At 39.4% G+C, this 25,331-nt stretch overlaps 1 protein-coding gene and 1 pseudogene across 1 annotated transcript in view; one reads left to right on the top strand and one right to left on the bottom strand.

Moving 5' to 3' along the window:
* The window catches only part of DNAH6 (dynein axonemal heavy chain 6), a 213,928-nt gene that overhangs the window by 126,041 nt on the left and 62,556 nt on the right, over positions 1–25,331 (top strand). Inside the window, exons 45-53 of the mRNA XM_029938527.1 lie at positions 8,153–8,384; positions 13,870–14,022; positions 15,248–15,388; positions 16,727–16,969; positions 19,748–19,915; positions 20,883–21,118; positions 22,228–22,489; positions 23,588–23,711; positions 24,451–24,647. Coding sequence (XP_029794387.1) covers positions 8,153–8,384; positions 13,870–14,022; positions 15,248–15,388; positions 16,727–16,969; positions 19,748–19,915; positions 20,883–21,118; positions 22,228–22,489; positions 23,588–23,711; positions 24,451–24,647 — 1,756 coding nt within the window. The remainder of the gene's footprint in view (positions 1–8,152; positions 8,385–13,869; positions 14,023–15,247; positions 15,389–16,726; positions 16,970–19,747; positions 19,916–20,882; positions 21,119–22,227; positions 22,490–23,587; positions 23,712–24,450; positions 24,648–25,331) is intronic.
* On the bottom strand, positions 11,716–11,868 carry LOC115290867 (annotated as a pseudogene).

The raw sequence follows: 25,331 nt of genomic DNA on the forward strand, positions 1-25,331 counted from the left end.
AACTCATGCATGTATGCTCCCCCTCTCTGTCTCTCAAAAGAAATTAAACTTGAAAAAAAAAATCTTTAAAAAAAAAAGGATTAAGTTGTACAAAAGACTTTATATAGATTGCCAGATGAGCAAAGGTCTATTGGCAAATCTTGCTATAATGTAAAGGGTTTTTTTTAAATATATTTTAAATATAGACCGCATGACTTGGAATCCCAGGGATTATTTTTGTTAAATATTAATAGCTTGCTTTTATTTGTTTTAAATGCCCTGTCTCATTATCAAAAAAAAGGGGGTAAGGTAGTTTACAGAGATACATGTACAGTATAACACAGCTGATTATGTGTGTGCTTAAAGAAAGAAGGGGTTCAAGATTATAGTAAAATGAGTGAAATCCAAGGATTCTAGATTCCATCTGTTCATAAGCCTGACTCTTACCCATTGCAAGTATCCTTTGAGGGACATCCGTGACAAATAGGTATCCAGCCTGAATACTTGCAGTCCTTGGGACACACACCCCTTTTTTGACACTTTAATTCCAGTACAATTTACATACAGCGTTGTATTACTTTCAGGTGTACAATGTAGTGATTCAGTGGTTCTGTACATTATTCAGTGCTCATTACGATAAGTGTACTTCTAATCCCCTTCACCTATTTCCCCCACTCCCCCGGGCCTCCCCTCTGCTAACCATCAGTTCATCCTCTAAGAGTCTGTTTTTTGGTTTGTCTGTTGTTTTTCTTTGTTCATTTGTTTTGTTTCTTAAATTACACATGTGAGGGAAATCATATGATATTCCACTTTTTTAGGTGTTCTTGTGTACTCTTGACAATTCCAAGTATTAAAATGACACTTGAAGGATGATTCGCAGTCTGCTCCCTGCGACTTCTGGTCTCAATTCCGTCCTGTGGAGCAGTGATAATAATGGCACTCGGTGTGCGTATGAAGCCATGATATGGAGTATCTCATTTCACTGTGATGACACCTCTCTGTGGCTCAGTATCATACTCTCTCTACAGATAAGGCTTCAAGAATGTTCCAGTGGTCTGTTGCTATATGATAAGCCACCGTGACACTTGGTAGCTTCATTATTTCCTGATCTTAGGTTCCCAGGGGTTCTGTCTTGGGGGTCTCAGGGCAGTCACAGTCACACAGCACCTGGAGCACATGGCCCACCTGTGCCTCTATGTGCACCGCATGTGTTTCTCTAGCATAGCAGCACCAGAGTGTCTGGGCTTCTCCCATGGCTCAGGGCTCCAAAGCCCAGTGCCCTGAGAGTGACAGCAGAAGCCAAATGGCCTCTCACGACAGCCTCGGAAGTCCTAGAGCATCATTTATACCAGAAAGGAGTCACACAGGCCTACCCTGTTGACAACAAGGGTCAGAGACTCTATCTCTTGACAGGATCAAAGAGCAAGTAGGACCAGAAACATTACTGCAGCCATTTTTGGACAGCCCTGTGTACCACAGAGAGATTAGGTGGATTGTCCCAAGTCCCCTAGCTGGTGAGTCACAGGCTGAGAGTCGCATCCAGTCCTTTGGCTCTAACTCTTCTGCGGGTGCCTCCAGCCAAAATGGATCCACATTTTTCATTATAACCCTCCAAATAATTGAAAATTGTGACCAGGCTCTGCTTAGCTTTCCCTTCTCCAGGCAGACATAACCCAGATCTTCCACTGTTGCCTGTTAGAGATTACTTCCAGCCTCCAGACACTGAGCACTTGATAATTTCTCTGTGTTCCACTTAAAATGTGATAACCAGATTTGATATAATATCCTGTGCAATCCGCAGTGTAAAGTCTGTATGAGGACAGGATTTCCCACGGTCTACTACCATAGCAAGATTTTAATGGCTTTGTTTTTTTTCTCCCTTGTCAACTGCATTTTATTGTTGGGTTGTGTTAAATTTGCCAGTTAAATCCTCAGAATGTTTTTCCCTATAAACCATAAGCAATCAATTGTTTTACCTTTCCTATACTTCTGCTGTTTAATTAACTCTAATTTGAGAGTCTAGTTTTGTCACAGCTCCAGTGTTATGACAATAGTTTGTCACTGGGTTGTTGAGATACCACTTACTTCTCATCCGTCCCCCTGCCCACATTCCCACATGCTACCTCCTAACAACTTTTATCCTAGCTCACACAGGCCTTAAGCCTGGAAAAAACATAATAATGGCAATAACTCTGGTCTGAGGGACTTCCTGGAGAAGAGACCAGATGATAGGAAAAGTCAGCTTAATTGTATTTATAATCTTTCTTACTTTTGTGAAAGAGGATCAGCAGGATTGCTGAGGGTTGCTTTAAGGATTGCTTAAAATATTCCAGGAGGAAATAAAAAGCCATTTGTAGAATGGAGGAGATTTGGTGTTCAGGTACACAAAGGGCTGCCATGTGAATTAAGACATAGACTTCTTTTTTTAGAGAGGATCAGAAGGTAGGAACTAGAGTAAACAAATTTCTACTTATAAGAGCTCTCAAGTACCTATTGCAGAGGAGCAACAGAACGGGCTTCATTATGCTCATGAGTTATGGGACAATTCAGTAACTGTAGAAACTGAGCAGACACTACATTTCCATTTGTTGGTGACATTTTAGATTTTTTTTTTAACTTTAGATCCTGTGTTTTCAAAGGGCAATTTGCACCAGGGTATTTCCACTTATTACATATGCCCAAAGTTGTTATCACAGTGCAAAGATGGTAAAACAGATCTCAGTGAAAATGTAAACCACTAACTAGGATAGCCATCTCATGCCTACTTCAGTAGAGAAAATGTAACCCTAGAGGATTCCTTGGTGGAGGGAGTTTTCTGTCTATTGACATGTAAGTTGACAGAAAAAATTACACTGGGAAGCAGTGTTATTAAGTTATAAGTTTTTTGTTATTGTAAGTTTTTTGTTTCCAATAATCTAAGAGGAAAATAATCAAATTAATGTACTATCCAAAAGCCAGGAAAGAGTAACAAATAAAGTGGAATATTTTTATAATAGTCAATATTTCATCCACTGTAGAATACAGGCACATTATGGGAAAAAATAGCAAAACATTATTACATATCCCTTTACCTCTCAATATTTTACCTACCTAGGTGACTGAAGAGAAATAAACAGATGATCTGATGTATCTTCTGTTCAATGTGCATTGTGACAGAGACATACCATGGAAATAGTGCCTAGATCTGTTTGCTTACTTTAGGGGAGGGGTTGACAAAGGATCCTAGAGAGAAGGAGCCAATAAATTTTTTTATAAAGGGCCAGATAGTAAATATTTTAGACTCTATGGGTCATGTGGTCCCTGTCACAACTACTCATCTGCCATTGACCATTGAAACACAAAAAGCAGCCACCTTCAGTAATTGAGTAAGCATGGCCGTGTTTCAATAAAACTTTATTTATGGACACTAATATTAGAATGTCATATGTATGATTTTCACATATGAAAATATTACTCTTCTTTTGATAGTTTTGTTAACCACTTAAAAACTACAAAAACATTCTTAGCTAACAGACCATAAAAAATTTTTAAGGGGCCCCTGGGTGGCTTTGTCTGTTAAATATCAGACTCTTGATTTTTGCTCAGGTCATTATCTCATGGCTCATGAGTTTGAGCCCTGCATCAGGCTCCACACTGACAGTGCAGAGCCTGCTAGGGATTCTCTTTCTCTCTGTCCCTTCCCTGTGCATGCGCTCTCTCACTCTCTTCCCCCACCCAAATAAATAAATAAACTTAAAAAAACACAGTGAAAGATCTTGGCCCACAGGGTTTGGCCCACACACCATTGTTTGCTGACCCCTGTCCTGGACAAAGTTGTGTTATCAAGACAGCCAGGGCAGGGAAAGAGCAGACTGGCCTGAGGGGCAGGAGAAGATATAAAACTGAAGGAGACAGATTATAAAGTTTAATTCGTATTTTAGAAGATCGTAAATAGATCACCAAACCGGTCCACAAGCACAGGGAGATGTGAGGGCTGACATCTACAGGCCACAATAGCCGTGGTCTTGGAAAAGGTCACAAGTTTCACCACACTATTGGTGCTTCTCGCAGTGTGGCTTGGAGAAGATGCAATACTCTCCAGCTCCACTGTTACCGTTAATACAAGTAATGTTTGTAAAATTCTTACATAATAAACAATTTAGGACATAAAAAAAAAAGAAGATCCTAAATAATACCTAGGAGTCTACTTTGTCCTGGAGGAGCACTTTTCAATGCAGATGTCCTGTTCTATGCTCATACTACATAGCTCCCATCCCCTGCCCCCAAAATAATGGTGCATACAAGCTACCTAATCAATATTTACAAGATCTCTAGAGGTTGGTTACTTCAGTATAATGATTTAGTAAAACTGTACTGAATTTCAGAGGTAGGTTAGAAATGACATTTGTCTCCCTTTTTCTTGCAATTTTATTTATAAAAATTCATATCACCAAGATCTTTTTGAGTATAGAACTATTGCATAAAAAAGGCATCTTTGTTTTTCCTACAAAGCAAAAATACATGTACAGCTGTTGTCCTCCCCTTATCTGCAGTTTGGCTTCCTGCAGTTCTAGTTACCCACAGTCAACTCGGTGAGGAAGCAGATGACCCTCCTTCTGATGATTTGTCAGAAGGTCAGCAGCAGCCTAACGCTCAGTCACAGCGCCTACGCCATTCACCTCACTTCACCTTTTCTTACATCATCACAGCAAGTGCAGTACAATGAGATTCTTTGAGAGAGACCACATTGACATAACTTTTATTACAGCATAGTTATAATCATTCCACATTATTATTAGTTATTGATGTTAATCTCTTACTATAACTAAGTTATAAATTAAGATTTATCAATACATATGTATAGGAAAATGAGGGTTTGATCCTACCCATAGTTTCAGGCATCCAGTGGGGTCTTAGAATGTATCTCCCATCATTGAGAGGGGGAACTACTGTACTATGTGATTATTTTTCTGATCATATGGGTAAGTGCACTCATTATAGAATTTAGAAAAACATTCATAATGTCACCTCCTCAGTCAGAGACAACCACCGTTAAAACTGTGTGGTTCTTTCAGATATGTTTGTAAGTATATATAGATTTTTACAAAGTTGTATTATGGCACCTTTTTTTTTTTTTTGAGAGACAGAGAGAGACAGTGTGAGCAGGGGAGGGTCAGAGAGAGAGATACAGAATCTGAAGTAGGCTCCAGGTTCTGAGCTGTCCACACAGAGCCCGATGCAGGGCTCAAACCCATGAACCGTGAGATCATGACCTGAGCCAAAGCCAGACACTTAACGGACGTAGCCACCCAGGTGCCCCTATGGCACATATTATTAAACATCATTCCTTTAACATTCATATTACATTTGCCTCCACAATCCTATATAATTAAATACTATTTTAAAACATGGCTTTAATGGCCACATTTATGCCATCCTAACTTATTTTCTGTTTGTTTTTAATGCAACCTCTTTTTGTTTCCTGGTCTCTCTCTCACTCTCTCTAGCAATCTGAAAGGATTCTATTTGTAGCTAGCCTTAAGTTTTGTTTTCTAACATTGTTAATATGATAGCAAAACATAAAAGAACTAAACATCCATCACTAGGGAGTTGGCTAAATAAGTTATGGTGTATTTATTGTTGTATTTACTAGCATGAGAATGTCCATAATACATCATTAGCAAAACAATCATAAGACAAAATGTAATTAGAGTTTAATCCCATTTTTGTAAAACACACAAGTCAACACGTAAATTCATTGAACAAATGCCGGTGAGCCCCCGACTGTGCTGGGCTGGGCTGGGTTCTCACAGAGGTCAGGGCGGCACCCAGGCCCTGTTGAGGGAGCGCACGGGTGGGGAAGCCCTAACACCGGTGTTCTCCCCTCAGTTACAATGACTGTGTTTTACCTTCATAATTTAAAAAATAATAAAGCCATTATCACTTTCAAATATTTGAATCTGGTATTTTCCAATTATTAGCATCTTGAATAAAACTAAGGTAGACACACAAGCAAACTTCCTGTTAAAGAGGAGAAATGAAATCTATCTTGATAAATCTCTTATGATTTCCTAGTTTCTAATAACCCAATCTGAAATTTTAGATAAATGGTGATGATAATCAAAAAATTATTTTTATATCTTTTTAAGAGGAATTTATTGATGCTATCATCTTTTTTTCATCATCTTAATGTATATAGAGCTGACTCATTCATACTGCTCAGTAATATACTGACATCCCTTTCCCTTTCTTAGGTTTTTAGTTTTCCTATTTTTTTAACTTTTTTTAAATGTTTATTTTTGAAGGAGAGAGAGAGAGACAGAGAGTGAGCAGAGGAGGGGCAGAGAGAGGGGAAGACACAGAATCTGAAATGGGCTCCAGGCTTTGAGCTGTCAGCATAGAGCCCAACACGGGGCTCAAACCCACAAACCATGAGATTATGACCTGAGCTGAAGTCGGACGTTTTAACCCACTGAGCCACCCAGGCGCCCCTTTTTAGTTGTATCTATACTTCTTGGGGCACCTGGGTGGCTCAGTGGGTTAAGGGGCCAACCTCAGCTCAGGTCATGATCCCACAGTTCATGAGTTCAGGAGTCCCGTCAAGCTCTGTACTGTCGGCACAGCAGAGCCTGGAGCCTGTTTTGGATTCTGTGTCTCCCTTGCTCTCTGCCCCTCCCCTGCTCATGCTCTCTCCTCCCTCTCAAAACTGAATGAACATTAAAAAAAATTTTTTTCAATTATACTTCTTTATATATCCTCAAGGAACCTTTTAGGAAGGTTTAGACAGCTTATGCTCTGAGCCATAACGTGACAGCTTCCCCTCTCTAACCATTGTCTTATGGAATGTCATCTTATAAAATAGTTGTCTAAGGTCAGCCTGAAATTATTTGTCCCTTTGGAAGTAATCTGGACGCCTTTTAGATGTTCACAGACTCTTCAGTTATGTCTAAAATATAGATTTCTATTTTATATATATATGCACACACATATTTTATTTTATATTTATGTATCTCCTAGAAAGTCTTTCATGGTTTACCTCTCCTCTCTGGTTTTCTTTCCTGACCCTCAGGGACTTCAGATCTATGGGCTCAGCTCGGGGGTTTCTTCCTACTGTTTTGTCAGCTGTCACATCAGTTCTGTCTCCTCCTGTCTCTCCTTCTGTACTTCCCTTTGCCCTCTGGGATCCCACTTGTTTCTCCTACATTTGTCCTCCTTGTCTCCATTTTCTCACGTCATTGTAATGTCATTATCTTTCTTCTCTGTGTTCTGAGTCAACTCCCTGAGTTTGTCTTCTACTTCACCTATTAAATTTTCCACTTATTTCAAGTTCCCATTTTCCTATTTGCGAAGCCTGTCTTCCACTGAGGTTTTTTGTTTGTTCTAATATTTATTTTTGAGAGAGAGAGAGAGAGAGAGAGAGAGAGAGAAAGCTAGCATACGAGCAGAGGAAGGGCAGAGAGAGGGGGAAACAGAATCTGAAGCAGGCTCTGCACTGACAGCGGGAAGCTTGATGTGGGGCTTGAACTCACAAACCTCGAGATCATTTCCTGAACCAAAGTCAGACATTTCACTGACTGAGCCACCCAGGTGCCCCTCCACTGCAGTTTTCAATTTGGTCATCAGATTTTTTCATCTCCATTCAGTTTTTGCTAAACTCAGCTTTTCCCCTCTGAGTGTTCACTCTAGTATCATGATTACAGTGCTGTTCATATTCTTGTCAACATGTGTCAGAAATTTTCTAAAATATGTTGATATCCTAGATTAAATTCATTTCAGAGTATTCCCACTGAGCTCCCCTTCTGAACAGCACTGTCTTTTCCTAGGCCCAGGGATATTTCGCTGGCTTCTCCTGATATATGAAGCCCTGGGCTTGTCAATGCGATGATTATCTATAAGTAGTGGCTGAGATCAGCCAAGCTTCTGACAAAACCCTTCATGCTTTGGAGAAAAGAGAAGTGATTTTCTCTTACTCTGCATTTGCATGACCAAGGCCAACAGCCTGTGGGAAATGGGAGAGATGGATACAATGAAACCTCAGTAGTCCTTCTCTCCCAACAGTTCTCTTGAACTTCAGACTATGGCCTTTTGCTCAGGGATGATGGCCCACTGGCCACCAGCAGTCCACAGTGGGTCAGGCCCTCTGAGCCACATCTGTACACTTGAAATACGTCTTTCTCTGCTTTGCTGCCTCCAGGATTGCCCGCATGATTCGTCAGGAAAGAGGCAATGCCCTGCTTGTCGGAGTAGGCGGCACAGGAAAACAGTCTCTTACAAGACTTGGAGCTCACATATGTGGGTACAAATGTTTGCAAATTGAACTGAGCCGGGGATATAATTATGACAGTTTTCATGAAGACCTGAGGAAGTTGTACAAAATGGCTGGTGTGGATGACAAGAATATGGTCTTCCTCTTCACCGACACCCAGGTCCGTGTTTCAATAGCTAAAGTGCAAGTATTAGGATTGTGAGTGTGCTCGGAATGGTTTGTATGGTACAGTGCAAGGAATCACTCCCTCAGATAGCAGGTGTCTTGGACCTTGTAAAAGACTTTTATAATACATTTTCACTTATTTGACCAACCATTGTATCATCCTTTGAATTCTAAGTAAATATGATCAACGGTTAAGGGGCTGAGAGAGGCTTGAACTTTTCTTTAAGAAGGACATAGATAACAAAGAGTAATAAATTGTTTCTGTAGCAGTAAATATCAGGAAATTATACCATAACTGAAATCAATTAGGGAAATATGCTTTACCCAAGAAAAGGAAAATAACAATGGCTGTTTTAGGGTTAAATTAACTTTAAAATTACATCTATGTCTACAAGAACCAATTTAACTGTTCTTCAATTGATACTAAAGAAGAAAATCTTTTATATTGACTATACTTGTGCATTTTAACATTAGGGAAAATAAACCTCTATAGAAATTAGCCAAGAAATAAAAAAGTGATAGATCTGGTGCATCAATATTTTAAATTATTTTATATTAAATATAATCATAAAATGGGAAAATATTTTTAACATTGGTGACATGCAGTGAATTTATATCTGAATATATTAATATTTTTTTACAAATGAGAAAGGGCCCAGAGTCACATGTAGGTACACCACCAGCTTTGGCCACCAGCACTGCCTTCCCCAGTCCCTAGCTGCTCCATCTCGGGGCACAGATAAGGACGCCAATAGCTCTTGCAGCCGCGGTGACCCCCATGCAGTGCTCACCTCGGCACACATGCTGTGCCCCAGCAGCCGCCTCAGCCAAAGAAACATAACACACTGTACCCCCAGCGCCACCACCCATCCCCGCACTCGGTGCCCTGAACCGCTAGACCTGGAGCCGCAGCATGCTCCATTGTGCCCCCACCCGCGGTGAAAGTCTGCCCTTACTGAAGCCAGTCCGTAAAGTCTGGAGGAGGGAACTCCCTCAAACAAACATACGCCAGGCTACATACATACATACATCAGGCTACAGGTATCACGAAGAACCAAGGAAACATGACCCCACCAAAGAAATACAGTAAGCCTCCAGTAACAGACATTTTTCTAAAGAAGACATACACATGGCCAACAGGTACATGAAAAGATACCCCGGGGCACCTGGGTGGCTCAGTCAGTTAAGCACCCGACTGCAGCTGGGGTCGTGATCTCCCAGTCTGAGGGTTGGAGCCCCGGGTCAGGCTCTGTGCTGCCACCTCAGAGCCTGGAGCCTGCTTCAGATTCGGTGTCTCCCTCTCCCTCTGCCCCTCCCCTGCTCATGCTCTTGTTTCTCTCTGTCTCAAAAAATGAATAAACACTTACAAAATATTTTTTAAAAAGAAAAGATACTCCACATCGATAATCATCAGGGACATGTAAGTCAAAACCACAATTAGATGTCATCTCACACAGCTATATGCCAGCAAATTGGATAACCCTGAAATGGATAAAATCCTAGAAACATATAACATACCGTGGTTATCATCAGAAAGATGAGAGAGAGCAAGCATTGGTGAGGACGTGGAGAACTGGGAACACTGTGCACTGTTGGAAGGAATGTAAATTGGTGCAGCCACCATGAAAAATAATATGGAGGTTCCTCAAACACTTAAAAATAGAACTACCAGATGGTCCAGCAGTCCCGCTTCTGGATATACACCAAAGGAAATGAAAACAGGGTCTCAGAGAGATGTCTGAATTCCTATGTTTATTGCAACATTTTTCACAGTAGTCAAGATATAAAACCAACCTAGGTGTCCATCAGTCTTTGAATGGATAAAGAAGATATGGCATATACATACACATACACACAATGGAGTAGTATTCAGCCATGAGAAAGAAGGAAATCTTGCTGTTTATAATGACATGGATGAACCTTGAAGGCATTATGCTAAATGAAATAGTGTAACAGAGCAAGACAAATACTATATGATATCAGTATGATATCACTTATATGTGGATCTAAAAAAAAGCCAAACTCATGGAAACAGAAAACATAGTGGTTACCGGGGGCTAGAGGATGGGGAAAATGGTGAGAGGTTGGTCAAATGTACAAACTTCCAGTTATAAGATGAATTAAGTTCTAAGGATCTAATGTACAGCATAGTGACTATAGTTAGCAGTTTGTATTATATACTTTAATGTTGCTAAGGAGAGAGTAAGTCTTAAATGTTCACACCGCAAAAAAAGATATGGTAATTATGTGATGGGATGGAAATGTTAGCCAAAGCTATAGTGGAATTGTGTTGCAATAGGTAAGTATAACAAATCAATACATTGTATGCCTTAAGTTTATACAATGTTATATGTACATTATAGCTCAATAAAGCTGGAAAATCAATACAAATATAGTCTTTTTAAAATGAAAAGACAAGCACATCAATAGAAGAAATATAAAAATGTAATAAAATAGAAATAGAAAGTTTCTTTAAAAAATTCAAGGGCTTTAAAGACCTAAGAAATGTTCAGCCTCACCAGTAACCAAAGGAATTTAAGTACAGATAAATGCCAGGGGTTGGCCTTTCACATCGACAAAGGTTAAAAATCATAATACACAGTGCTGACAAAGGTGTTGGAAAACAGGCCTTGCATAGACCTCACTGGTGAATTAGTACGATCTTCTAGAAGGTAGTTGCAATATGTAGCTAAAGCCCTTAAATTTCTCTTACTTATAATTACAGCTGCATGCAATGTTGTATGTACAAGAATATCTATTGCAGTATTTTAAGATAATGGGGCACCTGGGTGGCTCAGTTGGTCTTTAAGCATCCAACTCGTGATTTCCACTCAGGTCATGATCTCACGATTGGTAAGACTGAGTGAGTCACTGGGCTCCACACGGAGAGCATGGAGTCTGCTTAAGGTTTTCTCTCCCTCTTTCTCTGCTCCTCCCTTATTTGTACAAGTGTGTGCTCATGCTCGCGCTCTCTCTCTTTCTGTCTCTCTCTCTCTTAAAATAAACTTTAAAAATAAAATAAAATAAAATAAAAGTTAATCTGAAATAGCCTTATTATTCACAGGTTAATTGTGGTATAATTATACAATACGACACTTAAAAATTAAAATTCCTTTGAAGAAATATACACATTAATTAGTGTGAAAATGTTTGTGATGTGTTATTTATTACATCATAACACATATACTAATCATCTACCATAGAGGTTCTTTGAATTAATATGTATCTAAACAGACATGCCATGTATACAGTTAGAAAATGTCTGAGTCATGGAATTGTGAGTGATTTTTTTATCTTCTTAGTTTTGTTTATCTCGTTTCTTATTCTGAAATTAAAACATTTCTTATATAAGTTTAATGTTGCTTTTAAAAGTTTAGCAAGCTATATAAAAAGGCTCTAAGTGTTAGAACTCCAAAAATAAAATCAGACTGTCTTACTCCACATTACACTTGATCTTAGCCAAAAGGCCAAGAAGCGATGTCTTACTCCACATTAAACAAACAAAAGGCTATTACACTCTGTTGAAAGCCCCAACCAATCTCAGATGTTCTATCCTGATGGAGAGTAAACATAGTAACTAAAATTAATGTGTGCATAAATGTATATATATGTAAAACTATTATAAATATGAGAAGCTGAGAGAAGCAAGATGTTAAAAATAGAGTTTGATTTGCTAGCAAATACAAAGTAGAAATAAGTATGTTTACATAATATGAAGAATATAATTTCTAAGCTGGAATTGATGGCTATATACTACAATTATATTTTACAAAGAAAGTAAATATTTTCTAATACTACTGAAAGTTTATAAAAATCGATATGTTAGGTTTAAACAAATTTTCAATAAATTCAATACTGATAACATTTTTTGTCCATGCTCTAATCAAAGGAGAAATTAATGATATGGCTCACCACTTTAAAACATTCATATAAAGAGTTCCTTACTCAAGAACATCAAAATTTAAATCTCTATTTTCCAGAACAGGTAAAATGAACTTAATACAAGTAGAAATCTGTGTGATGCAACCAAACACTTCTTAGGATTACATTTATAGACTTGAATTAAAAAATTAGAAACTACATAAATTAGGGGCACCTGAGCAGCTCAATGAGTTAAGCATCTGACTCTTGATTTCGGCTCAGGTCATGATCTCACGGTTCATGAGATCGAGCCCTGCCCCATGTCCAGGCTCTGGGCTGACAGCAGGGTGCCTGCTTGGGATTCTTTCTCTCTCCCTCTCTCTTTGTGCCCTTCCCCCATTCATGTGGCCCACATGCATATGTTCTCTCTCTCTCTCTTTCAAAATAAATTAATAAACATTAAATTTAAAAAGTTGACTTAAAACACTAGGAAAATAAAGGTCACAAGGAAGCAACAAAAATAAGAAAAGCAAATAACAAGATAAAAGCAGAAATAAGTAAATTATGACAAAAAACTAGTGTTTGCTCCTGGGGAAAATTAACTAGACACAATTATGCCAACTTTAAGAAAAAAGGTTGCAAATGAAGAAAATAAAATAACAGATATTTTGTTATACTTAAATATATAGGATGCAAACTTTTATAAAACTAAAAAGTTAACTGAAACAAAAGGATAAGTGATAGACTTTAAATATTTGCATCAATTATTAGAGGCAAAAGATTTATTTTATAATATGTTAGTTACTCATTCACATTTAAAAGTAAACTCCAATATAAAAATGATTACAGTTTGAACAGATTTTATAAAGTTTATTTACTTATTTTGTGAGAGAGAGCATGAACTATCAGCACAGAGCCCAACATAGGGCTTGATCTCACAAATTGTGAGATTATGACCTGAGCCAAAGTTAAGAGCCAGACACTTAACCAACTGATGACCTTGAACAGGTATTTTAATGGAAAATATTTAACAAGTATTTAATGGAAAATGATAAATGTGGAATCATATTTGCCCTTGCTAAAAATAAAAGAAATGCAAATTAAATTCTCCCAAAGCAAACATTTATACTCCCTAACCTAGTAAAAATAAATGTTAAAGGTTCATGAAATCATACTTGAATTGAATGGGAAATTTAAAAATTTTCAAAATCCAGAAACTATGCACTTTAATGGGTAGTCTCCCTTCTGGGAATTTATCACCAGGAAATAATCCAACTGGGGAGGAAAACTGTAGTCCTACATATGTTCTTAAAATGTAAGCAAAACTGTGGACTATTGTAGTCTATGGGAAAATATGGCACATCAGCTGTAGAGTATGTTATGCTATATGGTAAGCACTCTACAGAATTATGGGTAAATATTTATGAGAAATGTTAGCTGAAAGAAGGCAGAATGTTTACACATATTCGTTGAACCACATAAAAGATAAACGTCCTTTAAGAAACAAGACAAATGAAAAACCAATGTACTTCTATATTAGAATATTAAAATTCTATCTCATTTTTAATATTGTTTTCTCTTGAGTTGAGTTACAATGATCACTCTGCTTTCTTCTACAGATTGTAGTAGAAGAATTCCTAGAAGATATAAATAACATCCTGAACTCCGGTGAAGTGCCTAATTTATTTGAAAAGGATGAACTGGAACAAGTTTTAGCAGCCACCAGACCAAAAGCAAAAGAAGTGGGAATTTCCGAGGGGAATAGAGATGAGGTAGGACATGGCACAGTGTTGATAGGCTTTAGTAAAACACAAAGTTGTGTTAGCCTTTTTTTCTTTTTCTTTTAATGATCTACATCTCCCTTTGTGGAGTCGATGGATGGATTTTTCCCTCAATATAACTGTTTTCCTTTGTACTTCTATGTATTTTACTTCTTACATTCAAAGTGTTGGTTCACCAGACTTCCCGAGAAGTCAGTGGGAAGCAGAAAACAGAAGCCCTACTGTCCCATGGAGATCATAGACTAGTCCAAACAGGACAGTTGCCTTATCCTTCTTTATACACAGATGTATTTCACACATCCTCAGTGCCCTGCCTGAGGAATCCAGTATTTTGGATCACCTTGCCTATCGGCGAAGTTATAGGACCTTGTTTTAGGAACTGGATTCCCTCACCTCTCCCCAGCCAGCCCTATCTCGGGAACAATCCAGCTCCTGTCCTCTCCCATTTCTCCACCTGCCATTGGTCTACCCCAGTGCTTCCCCTTGCTTCTGCCCCTTCTTAGATTTTCTTGACCATTCTTTCTTATATCTTCTCTTCTTTGCCCTTTCATGAGTTCTCCTCTACTGTTAAGTCATGGCTTCTAAGTACAGACAGCACGGTCTACTTCAGCTGACATAAGCAGGAAAGGGTTTATCTGAGGAACACAGAATCACTGGGAGAGCCCAAGAAAGGGACTCCAGATGGAATTGCTCAGAACAAACATGAAATGCACTTGTAGAACTCAGCAGTCAGGGAAGCTGCTGAGGCAAGAAGCCACTGAACCAATCAGCTTGCTGCTGCTTCTGCTGCCAGCTCCAAAGCCACGTGGCCCCAACTAGTTCAGAATGCGGTGGAAATAAGGAGCCACATTCAGAGATAGTTCTCCGGGTCCATGCCTCTTCTACTGCGCCTTACCCATCTCTTTCTTCTCATGCCTTCTATCCCGAAGCAAAAGCCTGTATGAATACCCCTCTCCACTTTATTCTAGAGACCTCTTTAAATATACTGATGAGGAGGACCTACATCACATCCAGAACCCTTGTTGCAATGGAGTCTGCAAAATGTCATTTTTAATCTTTCCAGACTGCATGAGGGGTCTGAACAGAAGTTGAACAAAAACAGTTCACACATCTACTACATTAGCACCAATTTTGTCTAACATTGGTTACCCAGAGGCAGTACCTAACACTTATTGTTACTTCACCCTTATTAAATTGAAAAAATATCTTTTTTTAGGTGTTTCAGTACTTTATCAGTAGAGTCCGTCAGAAGCTGCACATCGTCCTCTGTATGAGCCCTGTGGGGGAGGCCTTCCGGTCCCGGTGCCGGATGTTCCCGTCCCTTGTGAACTGCTGCACTATTGATTGGTTTGTCCAGGTTGGTGACATCCCAGGATAACTCTTTGGGAAGATGGATTTGCTTGATTTTAAAGGGGTAACACATTGTCCAAGAATAACTCAAGTGTACTTGCATTGTCTTTAAAGCCCACTGTGAATTTACTCATATACAAGGGATAATGATGATAGTCATCGAACAAAGGCTAAACAGAATTTATAAAGGAAGAGTAGACTATTGAGTTTAGCATTGTAGAAATTATTGGTCATCTTGACCACACCTGTTTCAGTGGAGTGATGGAGGAGAAGGTTCAAGAGAGAAGCAAGGAAAGGAATCAGAGTCAGTGAACATAGGCAACTCTTTCAAGGAGTTTTGCCCCAAAAGAACACCAAAAGGTGGCTAGCAGCTACACGGGTACAAGAGGTGAAAAGTGTTTTTAAGCAGGAAACACAAACAGCATGCATGTGTGCTGATAGAAACAATCCAGAAAGGAAAGCTATCAATGGAGCAGCAAGGTGTTGTTGTACCAGTGCCATTGCACAGGCAAGAAGAGATGGGATTGAGTCATCAGCGAAGGGGCTGGTCTCGGCAGGGAGTGTGCACAGCATAGCCCAGAGGAACAGGAAGGAGGGCAGAGTATTTGAGCACAGAGACAGGGAGAAGGAAAGACATGAGGGTGAGAAGTTCTCACTGAAGTTCTGTTTTCATTGCTTCTATTTCTTTTAGTGATGTGGGAAGCAAGGTCATCAGTTGGGAATGAAGTGGAAAGAGGGGGTGTTAGCAGTCTATAGAAGCCCTTATGGGCTGCACCTAGAACCCACTCAAGCTAGCTGTCATGAATTTAAAGTGAGGCCACTTGGCATGGCTGTGTGTTTCTCTCTAGTCATGCTCAGCCGCATAGTCACAGACATGGGTAACAGAGTTATATTTAACTACGGTTCAGGTGAGCCCAAAGAAACAAGAAAGAAGCAAAGAAGTAGAGGTGAAGAAGAGGGTGATTATGATCATAGACCTGAAGTCCTGTATTAATGTAATGAATCTGCGTAGTAAACAGAGTAAGGACATGAGGTCCTTGTCTTGTATGCAATTTTATTCATGGAATTATTCCAAATACACCCAATCGTGTGTTCATTCCATTAACAAATACTGATTGAACAACTTCCATGTGCCAGACACTGTGCAGATAGCAAATGCAAACCGAGACCTTTCTCTAATGAACATAACCATTCAGTTCATTTAAATATTATAGACATTAGGAGACATTAGTTGGGCAAGAGGGGAGGCAAAGCAAGGAAGAGTTTCAAAGAAATACATTTTCTTGTTCAAATGTACATTGTAGAAATGAGCAACAGATTTTCTAAGTTATATCTTTATTTACAGTGGCCTAGAGAAGCACTTCTTTCTGTATCAAAGACATTTTTCTCCAATGTTGACACTGGAAAAGAAGAACTAAAAGAAAAGCTTTCCCTCATGTGTGTCAATGTTCACTTGAGTGTCTCCAGTATGGCAGAACGCTATTACACAGAGCTCCGGAGACGCTACTACACAACACCCACCTCCTACTTGGAACTCATCAATCTCTTCCTGACTATGCTGAGTGAAAAAAAGAAGCAGTTAGTTTCAGTAAGTTTAATGTTATCAATTAAAAAAAATTTTTTTTTGCTTGGACTCAAAACTTCCCAGAATGACTGGAAGATCTACACACCATCTTACCCACTGGAGCCTTCTCTATCCTGATATATGCCCTTGATAACCCACAGACAAAAACATGGCTCATGCTGTCAGCCCAGACACCTTCCCCTTCCTTGGTATTTATATTTTTCCTACTGGCATTTACATGAGTGTGCCTCAGTAGTAGTGTGCCTCAAAGTAAGTGTGAATTAGACATTCTGCAGCATTTAATAAGCAGAACCTTTTGTTAAGCAGTAGAGATGGAGTTTGCTGATCTATCATGTATCAGTATTTCCCATTAAGAGCAAGGACTTCAGGGGCACCTGGGTGGCTCAGTCAGTTAAGCAACTGATTCTTGGTTTCAGTTCAAGTTCAGTTCACTCTCAAGGTTCATGGGTTGAAGCCCCCCATTAGGTTCCATGCTGACAGTGTGGAGCCTGCTTGAGATTCTCTCTCCCTCTCCCTTTGCCCCTCCCCTGCTCATACTCATGCTCTCTCTCTCTCTCTCTCTCTCTCTCTCTCTCTCAAAAATAAATAAATATTTTAAAAATTAAAAATAATAAGGATAGAACTACCCTATGACAATTACACTAGTAGGTATTTACCCAAAGGATACAAAACTGCTGATGCAAAGGGGCACATGCATCCCAATGTTTATAGCAGCACTATCAACAATAGCCAAAGTATGGAAAGAGCCCAAATATCCATCAACCGATGAATGGATATATACACCACATCTTCTTTATCCATTTATCAGTTGGTGGATATATATGTGTATATATGTGTATATGTACATATGTATATATATAATGGAATATTACTCAGTGATCAAAAAGAATGAAATCTTGCCATTCGCAACAACATGGATGGAACTAGAATGTGTTATGCTAAGTGAAATAAGTCAGAGACTTATTCCAGTGTCAACACATATCATCTGATTTCACTCATATGTGGAATTTAAGAAAGAAAACATATGACATAGGGGAAGGGAAAGAAAAATAAGATAAAAACAGAGAGGGAGGCAAACCATAAGAGACTCTTAAATACAGAGAGCAAACTGAGGGTTGCTGGAGGGGTGTTGGGTGGAGGGATGGGCTAAAGGGGTGATGGGCATCAAGGAGGGCACTTGCTGAGACGAGCACTGGGTGTTACATGTAAGTGATGAATCACTAAGTTTTACTCCTGAAATCATTATTACACAATATGTTACCTAACTTAGATTTAAATGAAGTAAAGTAAAATAAAAATAAGAAATATCTACATCCACCCCTTGAATTGTTGTGGAATTTAAATAAAATACTGTTTGTGAAGCGCTCGAAATATGACCTGACACACATGAGTGCTCAAGAAATAGCAGCTGCCATCATCATCACCATCATCAAGCTATGAACATGACTGGAAATTTTCAACACTTTAAATGAAATAAAAATAGAAGTGTATACCATTAAGATATTTTTCTGGTGCAGCCGCTCTGGAAAACAGTGTGGAGGTTCCTCAAAAAACTATCCATAGAACTCCCTTATGACCCGACCCAGCAATAGCACTGCTAGGGATTTACCCAAGGGATACAGAAGTGCTGATGCATAGGGGCACATGTACCCCAGTGTTCATAGCAGCACTGTCAACAATAGCCAAATCATGGAAAGAGCCTAAATGTCCATCACCTGACGAGTGGATCAAGAAGATGTGGTATATATATACAATGGAGTATTACATGGCAATGAGAAAGAATGAAATCTGGCCATTTGTAGCTAAGCAAAATAAGTCAGGCAGAGAAGGACAGATACCATATGTTTGCACTCATAGGTCTAACAGGAGAACAGGAGAAACCTGATGGAGGACCGGGGGAGGGGAAGAGGGAAAGAGAGTTCGGGAGAGAGAGGGATGCAAAACTTGAGAGAGAGACTATCGAATACTGAAAATGAACTGAGGGTTGAAGAGGAAGAGGGAGGGGGAAAAGAGGTGGTGGTGATGGGGGAGGGCACTTGTGGGGAAGAGCACTGGGTGTTGTGTGGAAACCAACTTGACAATAAACTATTTTAAAAAATAAATATTAAATTCATTGCTTTTCTAAAAAACAGATATTTTTAATATTTTTCAGAGGATGTTTACCTGGTAAATAAATGCATGCTTTATATAATATCTTGATAGATATTTTGAAACCTACCAATTTGAATCAGACTTTGTGACTCACTTTCAAAAAAATGGTTATTTCCAGGTGCTTCCTCTATCAGGTACCACCCCATTGATCCTAGTCAAAAGTTTCTTACCACTGGGAAGTAGGGTTCAAATCCAGTATCCAGAGCTAAGTCCCCAGAACACTGTCTCTCAGAACACTGACAAGTTCTCAGCTCTGTTCATCCATCTTGAGGAAAGAGGTTCCTAGATCTGTGGCCTCCAGGAATTCCTATCTGAACATGTCCCTTGTTCATTCAGCATGCTGCCAAACAGCCGGGCTAAGGAGATAAAAATAATATGAATTGGGCCCTCAGTGAGCCCACAGTCTGGTAACATGCCAACTGCTGTGGCTAGAGGGCATAGATCCAGACTCACTGTGGTGAATGTCATGCTCATTTCCTAGAGTTCTGTTACACTAAGATTTCTGTATGTTCACAATTTTAAGTATTACAAATGGATTTACCAATTCTGTAGACGTAAAGTTCTAGTACATGAGTAAGAGATGCCAAGAAACTTATAGTTTATAATATTCATTATTTTATTGTCATGTAGGCATGTGACCGGGTGAAGAATGGTCTCACCAAGCTATTAGAAACAAATGTACTAGTAGATAAAATGAAATTAGAGCTTTCAGCTTTAGAGCCTATCCTTTTACAAAAATCACAAGATGTTGAAGCCCTGATGGACAAATTGGCAGTGGATCAAGAAAATGCTGATCAGGTATGCTGCATTCACCGATGCTATGGGTGGGAAGGCTTTGACCATGAACTTATCACTTTATATCATGACATGGGATTGGATTTTTAAAATTTTATATGCAATGAAAATAATTAAGTGATAGAGTTAGCAATGCTTTAAGTTGTAAACAATCAGGGCACCTGGGTGGCTCAGTCGATTGAGCATCCAACTTCGGCTCAGATCATGATCTCACGGTTTGTGGGTTTGAGCCCTGCATCAGGCTCTGTGCTGACCGCTAGCTCAGAGCCTTGAGCTTGCTTCAGATTCTGTGTCCCTTTCTCTCTCTGCCTCTCCCCTGTTCATGCTCTCTCTCTCTGTGTCTTTCAAAAATAAATAAATTTAAAAATAAAAGATTTAAGTTGTAAACAATCTATCTTCAATAAATAAATTCTCAAAAAAACCCAATAAATAAATAAGCAAGTAAGTAAATAAACAAATAAATTCTCCCTGCGAATGAGAGGACCCAAGGAGTGGGACAGGGAATTGTGAGAAAAGTATAAAACGGCAGCTATTTGTTTCCACAGAAGGAACTGTTTGTTCCAATAACTTCAGCTCAGTTATCCTATCAACATATAGGAGATGGGCAAAGAAGGCATAAAATAGAATTTTATAGCGAATTCTCTTTCATTATGGGTGTAATCCAAAGGGGCAAATATGACTCATTATCATTTGCTTTGTTTTTAAATATTGAAATTCAAGTATTGGGGGGTACCTGGGAGGCTCGGTCTACGTCAGTTCAGGTCACGATCTCACAGTTTACCAGGTTGAGCCCCTTGTCAGGCTCTGTGCTGACAGCTTGGAGCCTGAAGCCTGCTCTGGATTCTGTGTCTCCCTTTGCCTGTATCTCTCTCTTTCTCTCTCTCTCTCAAGAATAAATAATAAAAATTTTTAAAAATTAAGAAAAAAACAGATACTGAGACCACCTAAGTAGTCGTGTTTCAATGGCTAGGTCCGTAGCGTTGTGCAAGAAGATGAAGCAATAGCAAAAGTGAAAGCCGAAGAGACCCAAGCAATAGCTGATGATGCTCAAAGAGACCTTGATGAAGCTCTGCCTGCACTTGATGCTGCTAATAAAGCACTGGATTCCTTAGATAAAGCCGATATATCTGAGATCAGAGTTTTTACAAAGCCCCCAGACCTGGTCATGACTGTTATGGAAGCAATTTCTATTCTCTTGAATGCCAAGTGAGTAATTTATAGTCACATGTTCCCAAAATGCATGGTAGAATTTCCTTGGTGTTTTTCTACATTGTTGTTAATATGTTCTCATTCTCTTCTCTACATTCTCATGGATGTGATCAGTCCTACAACAAATTGATTCAATAAGCATTTTTTTGGAACATCTCTTTTGTGCTAGATGATGGAAGATATGAAGCTCTTTTCTATAAGGCACATATACTATATGTATATAGTAAAAACAGTAACTTCAAGACATGCGAGATTTGCCAAGTAGTAGCAGTTCCAAACAAAAAAGAAAAAGAGCACTCATGGAGATGTGTGAACAGGTTTTCAGGAGATGCTCAGGAGGAGAGTGAGACCATGGGGAAAGCCCAGGGACATTGATGCTCATGGAATGGGATGGGGCAGTGACTGCATCATGCAAGGTCTTGTCATCCTGGAGATAGGTAGTTTTCAAACCTTCTTTAGTAATACAAATTTTTCCCAAGAAAAAATGTAAGAAATATGTCTATGTAAAACCAGCTAAGCAAGGGTAGAGGGCCCAGAGGACCCTACCTGACCAGCTTCCCTGCTCACTCTCTGGCCAGCACCTAGGAGGGCCAAGGAGTCCTGCAAAGCACTGACAGTAAACTCTGACCAGAGGGGACTGAGAACCATTGAATATTTTCGACATGATCAGATTTTCATGTGAGAAAGACCAATTTGGCAAGAGCTCAGAAGAGACAAGATTGACTGAGAGACATAAATCCAATTCGAAGGTGATTGTAGTGTTCTGACAAGAGATTTTAAGGGCCTAAACTAAGGCAGATGAGGTAAAAAGAATGTGAGTGCCAGGGCATTGTAAAAATAAAACTATTATTTCTGTAATGTCTTATATTCCTAAAACTATGATTTGATCATTATTTTCTCTACCAAAACTGGGTTGTATGAAACATGAGTCAACCAATTACTGTCTTAGCAGGAATTGTGGGGTTCTTAACTACCAATCACTGGAATTAGAAGATGGAGATTAAAACTACCCACTAATTGGGATAATAATGTCCTCAGAAGAATACACTTCTTTTGTTCTTAAATCACTTTATTATGGTGCTATTAACATCATGTCTATCTTTCAGACCTGATTGGCCAACAGCAAAGCAACTTCTTGGTGACTCTAACTTTCTGAGAAGACTTCTAGAATATGATAAGGAAAACATAAAGCCTCAGATATTGGCAAAACTTCAGAAGTATATTAACAATCCTGATTTTGTGCCTGAAAAAGTAGAGAAGGTGTCCAAAGCATGTAAATCCATGTGCATGTGGGTAAGAGCAATGGATCTATACTCTAGGGTAGTCAAGGAAGTCGAACCAAAGAGACAAAAGCTCCGTGCTGCTCAGGTATATTATTTTTGTTGTAATATTTTATAGAATTAAAGGCCATAATCAGTAATCATTCTAGCCCCTATGACTTTACACAATATAGACAATAACCATGCTCATGAAAATTAGTTTTTGTTGTAAAAAATAGCTAGTGAAGATTATTTTTTCAGAAATGACCTCTAAAATCAGTCCTTCTGCAGCATAGAAGAAAAATGTGTCCTTAGTATATTCATATCATCAGGCCGATGGTATTTTTGTGGTGCCTTTCAGCTCATGCCTCTGATGCTCTGTATCGCATTTGCTCATACTCCCCCCCCCTACTCCATTGTATCATCTGAGGTTCTAAAACCAGCTTAAGCCACAATTGGATGTGAGGTCCCAAGAAGAACGAAGAATGCTCACTGATGGAGCAGGTTACTGAAAGGACCATGGCTGCAGAACAGGGGTGGTCCACTTTTTCTATGAAGATACAGATAGGAGACATAGTCTCTGTGCCAATTCCTGAGCTGTGCTATTGCAGCACAGAAGCAGCCATCAGTAGCACATACATGAGTAAGCATGGCTGCGTTCCAATGTCACTTTATTTATACACCCAGGAATTTGAGTTTATACAATTATCATGTGTCATGTAATGTTCTTCTTCTTTTCCCCCAACCATTTAAAAATGTAAAACCAATCTGAACTTGCTAACTGTACAGAAACAGGCAACAGGCTGAATTTGGTTTGCAGACCCAGCTCTAGAGAACTAATTAGGAAAGATTAGTTTTCCCTATTGTGTGACTATTTCATTCATTTCATCATTTAAAGTTAATCGGTTGTAGTAACTAGTTAATCCCAAATGCTTGGGGATTAACGTGCAACAGTTCATCTGTTTCTCTCTTCCTTCAATGATTTATTTTATTGGGTTTTGTTTTTGTTTTCTTTCATTCTGTTTGCTTCTCCTCTTATATTTTGCTTTATATTTGTCTTAACTTTGTATACATATCAAAATCTTCTGAGACATGAAAAAGGGAACATAAATCCCAATTTTTAAAAAAAATTTACTATACATGTACAAATTTTACCTTCTTTGGAGACCTCAGATTTTCATTTTAAATATTTACTTAATTTTATTAGGCCGAACTTGATATCACTATGGCTACTCTGAGAGAAAAGCAAGCATTACTTAAAAAAGTGGAAAATCAAATACAGGCTTTACAAGACAAATATGACAAAGGGGTTAATGAGAAGGAAAGCCTAGGTAAGTGACTTGTAAAATTTATGTTGGTCAGGAGATGCCTGCTCTTTAAAATGTTTTCTAATCTTTTTTAACATTTATTTATTTTTGAGAGAGACAGTGCAAGCGGGGGAGAGGCAGAGAACGAGGGAGACATAGAATCCGAAGCAGGCTCCAGGCTCTAAGCTGTCAGCACAGAGCCCTATGCGAGGCTCAAACCCACAAGCTATGAAATCATGACCTGAGCCGAAGTCAGATGCTTAACCGACTCAGCCACCCAGGTTCCCCAGGAGATGCCTGATGTTGAAAAATAGAAAGAGTTTTCAGGCAGTCAGCTCTCAGCTTCTACCCAACATGTAGGACGTATTCCCACTAGACGTACTGCACTAGCCCTTCTACTGTAAAATTAGGAGAACCGCATGTGTTGTATACGTTCAGCTCCTATATGGAAGGCTTGTTGGGACATGTTATAACACAAGCAGTGTATGAATTTGATCCCAAAAATAAATACGATGCTGACACAGAAAGAACCATCTTCAGCCAGAGTATTGGAGTAACAAAAAGGAGCTCTTTGCATGGAAAAGGCAAACGTGGACTTGGTTCTGAGATGGAAAATAACGCTGAATGGGTGTGGGGTTTCATAGAGATGTATTGACATCATTAGCTAAATACGACTGATGCCACTATAAACAGAAGCAGGAGGGTAAACATATTTTAGGAAAATACTGAATAATATAGGTTGATTTTTCTTAAAATTTTCTAGCCAAGACGATGGCCCTGACAAAAGCACGCCTGATACGTGCTGGGAAGCTAACGGCTGCACTAGAAGATGAGCAGGTTCGATGGGAAGAAAGCATCCAGAAATCCAGTGAGGAGATATCAAATATCATTGGGAACGTGTTTATAGCAGCAGCTTGTGTAGCCTATTACGGGGCCTTCACAGCCCAGTATAGGCAGTCGGTGAGTAAGCGCCTTTTCTAGGAGGTGAGAAGCAGCTGAAACTGGCAGAGGCAGAGTTGGAGGGATCAGTTGTCTGAGTTTATAGAGGGCCCTGCACTGTGAAGTTTCTCCATGATGGAAACTTAGCCAGCAGTGGTCTACGCTTAGGATTTCCTTAACGTTCCTTCCTTTTCTCCTTAGAAAGTTAGTCATCACTTCCTTTGCTGCTCAAGAACCTGGGGGGAAGAAAGAGGGAGAGGGAGCCCCCTCCCCTCATGGTCAGAACCAGTATGGAAAGTCAGCCAGGATGAAGTGTTCTAACGGACTCAACTACAATAGGCTAGGCAATGGGAAGGAACAGGAAACTAAATTATTTGGAGAGATTTTCAGGCCATGTTTATGAAATGCCTTCCTATAAAAGTTTCACCTTGTCCGTGGGTTATAAACCTAGTCAGTATAGGACTCATAGACTCAACAGGAGCTCAAGGGTCCTCTGGTACCATGTGGGTGGTGCCAGTGGTGCTTTTGGACTGGCCCACTCACTGAAGGAGGTAGCATGCTAACATCCCTCTGCCCCATCTTCTAATTGCTAGTAGCATTGTGATACTAGCTATCATTGTAACCCCAGCTTCTCCACGTGCTTCCAGACTCTCCCAAGGGGGACAGTACACCCATGATTGAAGATTGCTGTGACAGTATTTGTCA

This window comes from Suricata suricatta, chromosome 4 (assembly GCF_006229205.1).
Source record: "Suricata suricatta isolate VVHF042 chromosome 4, meerkat_22Aug2017_6uvM2_HiC, whole genome shotgun sequence".
NCBI classification, from domain to species: Eukaryota; Metazoa; Chordata; class Mammalia; order Carnivora; family Herpestidae; genus Suricata; species Suricata suricatta.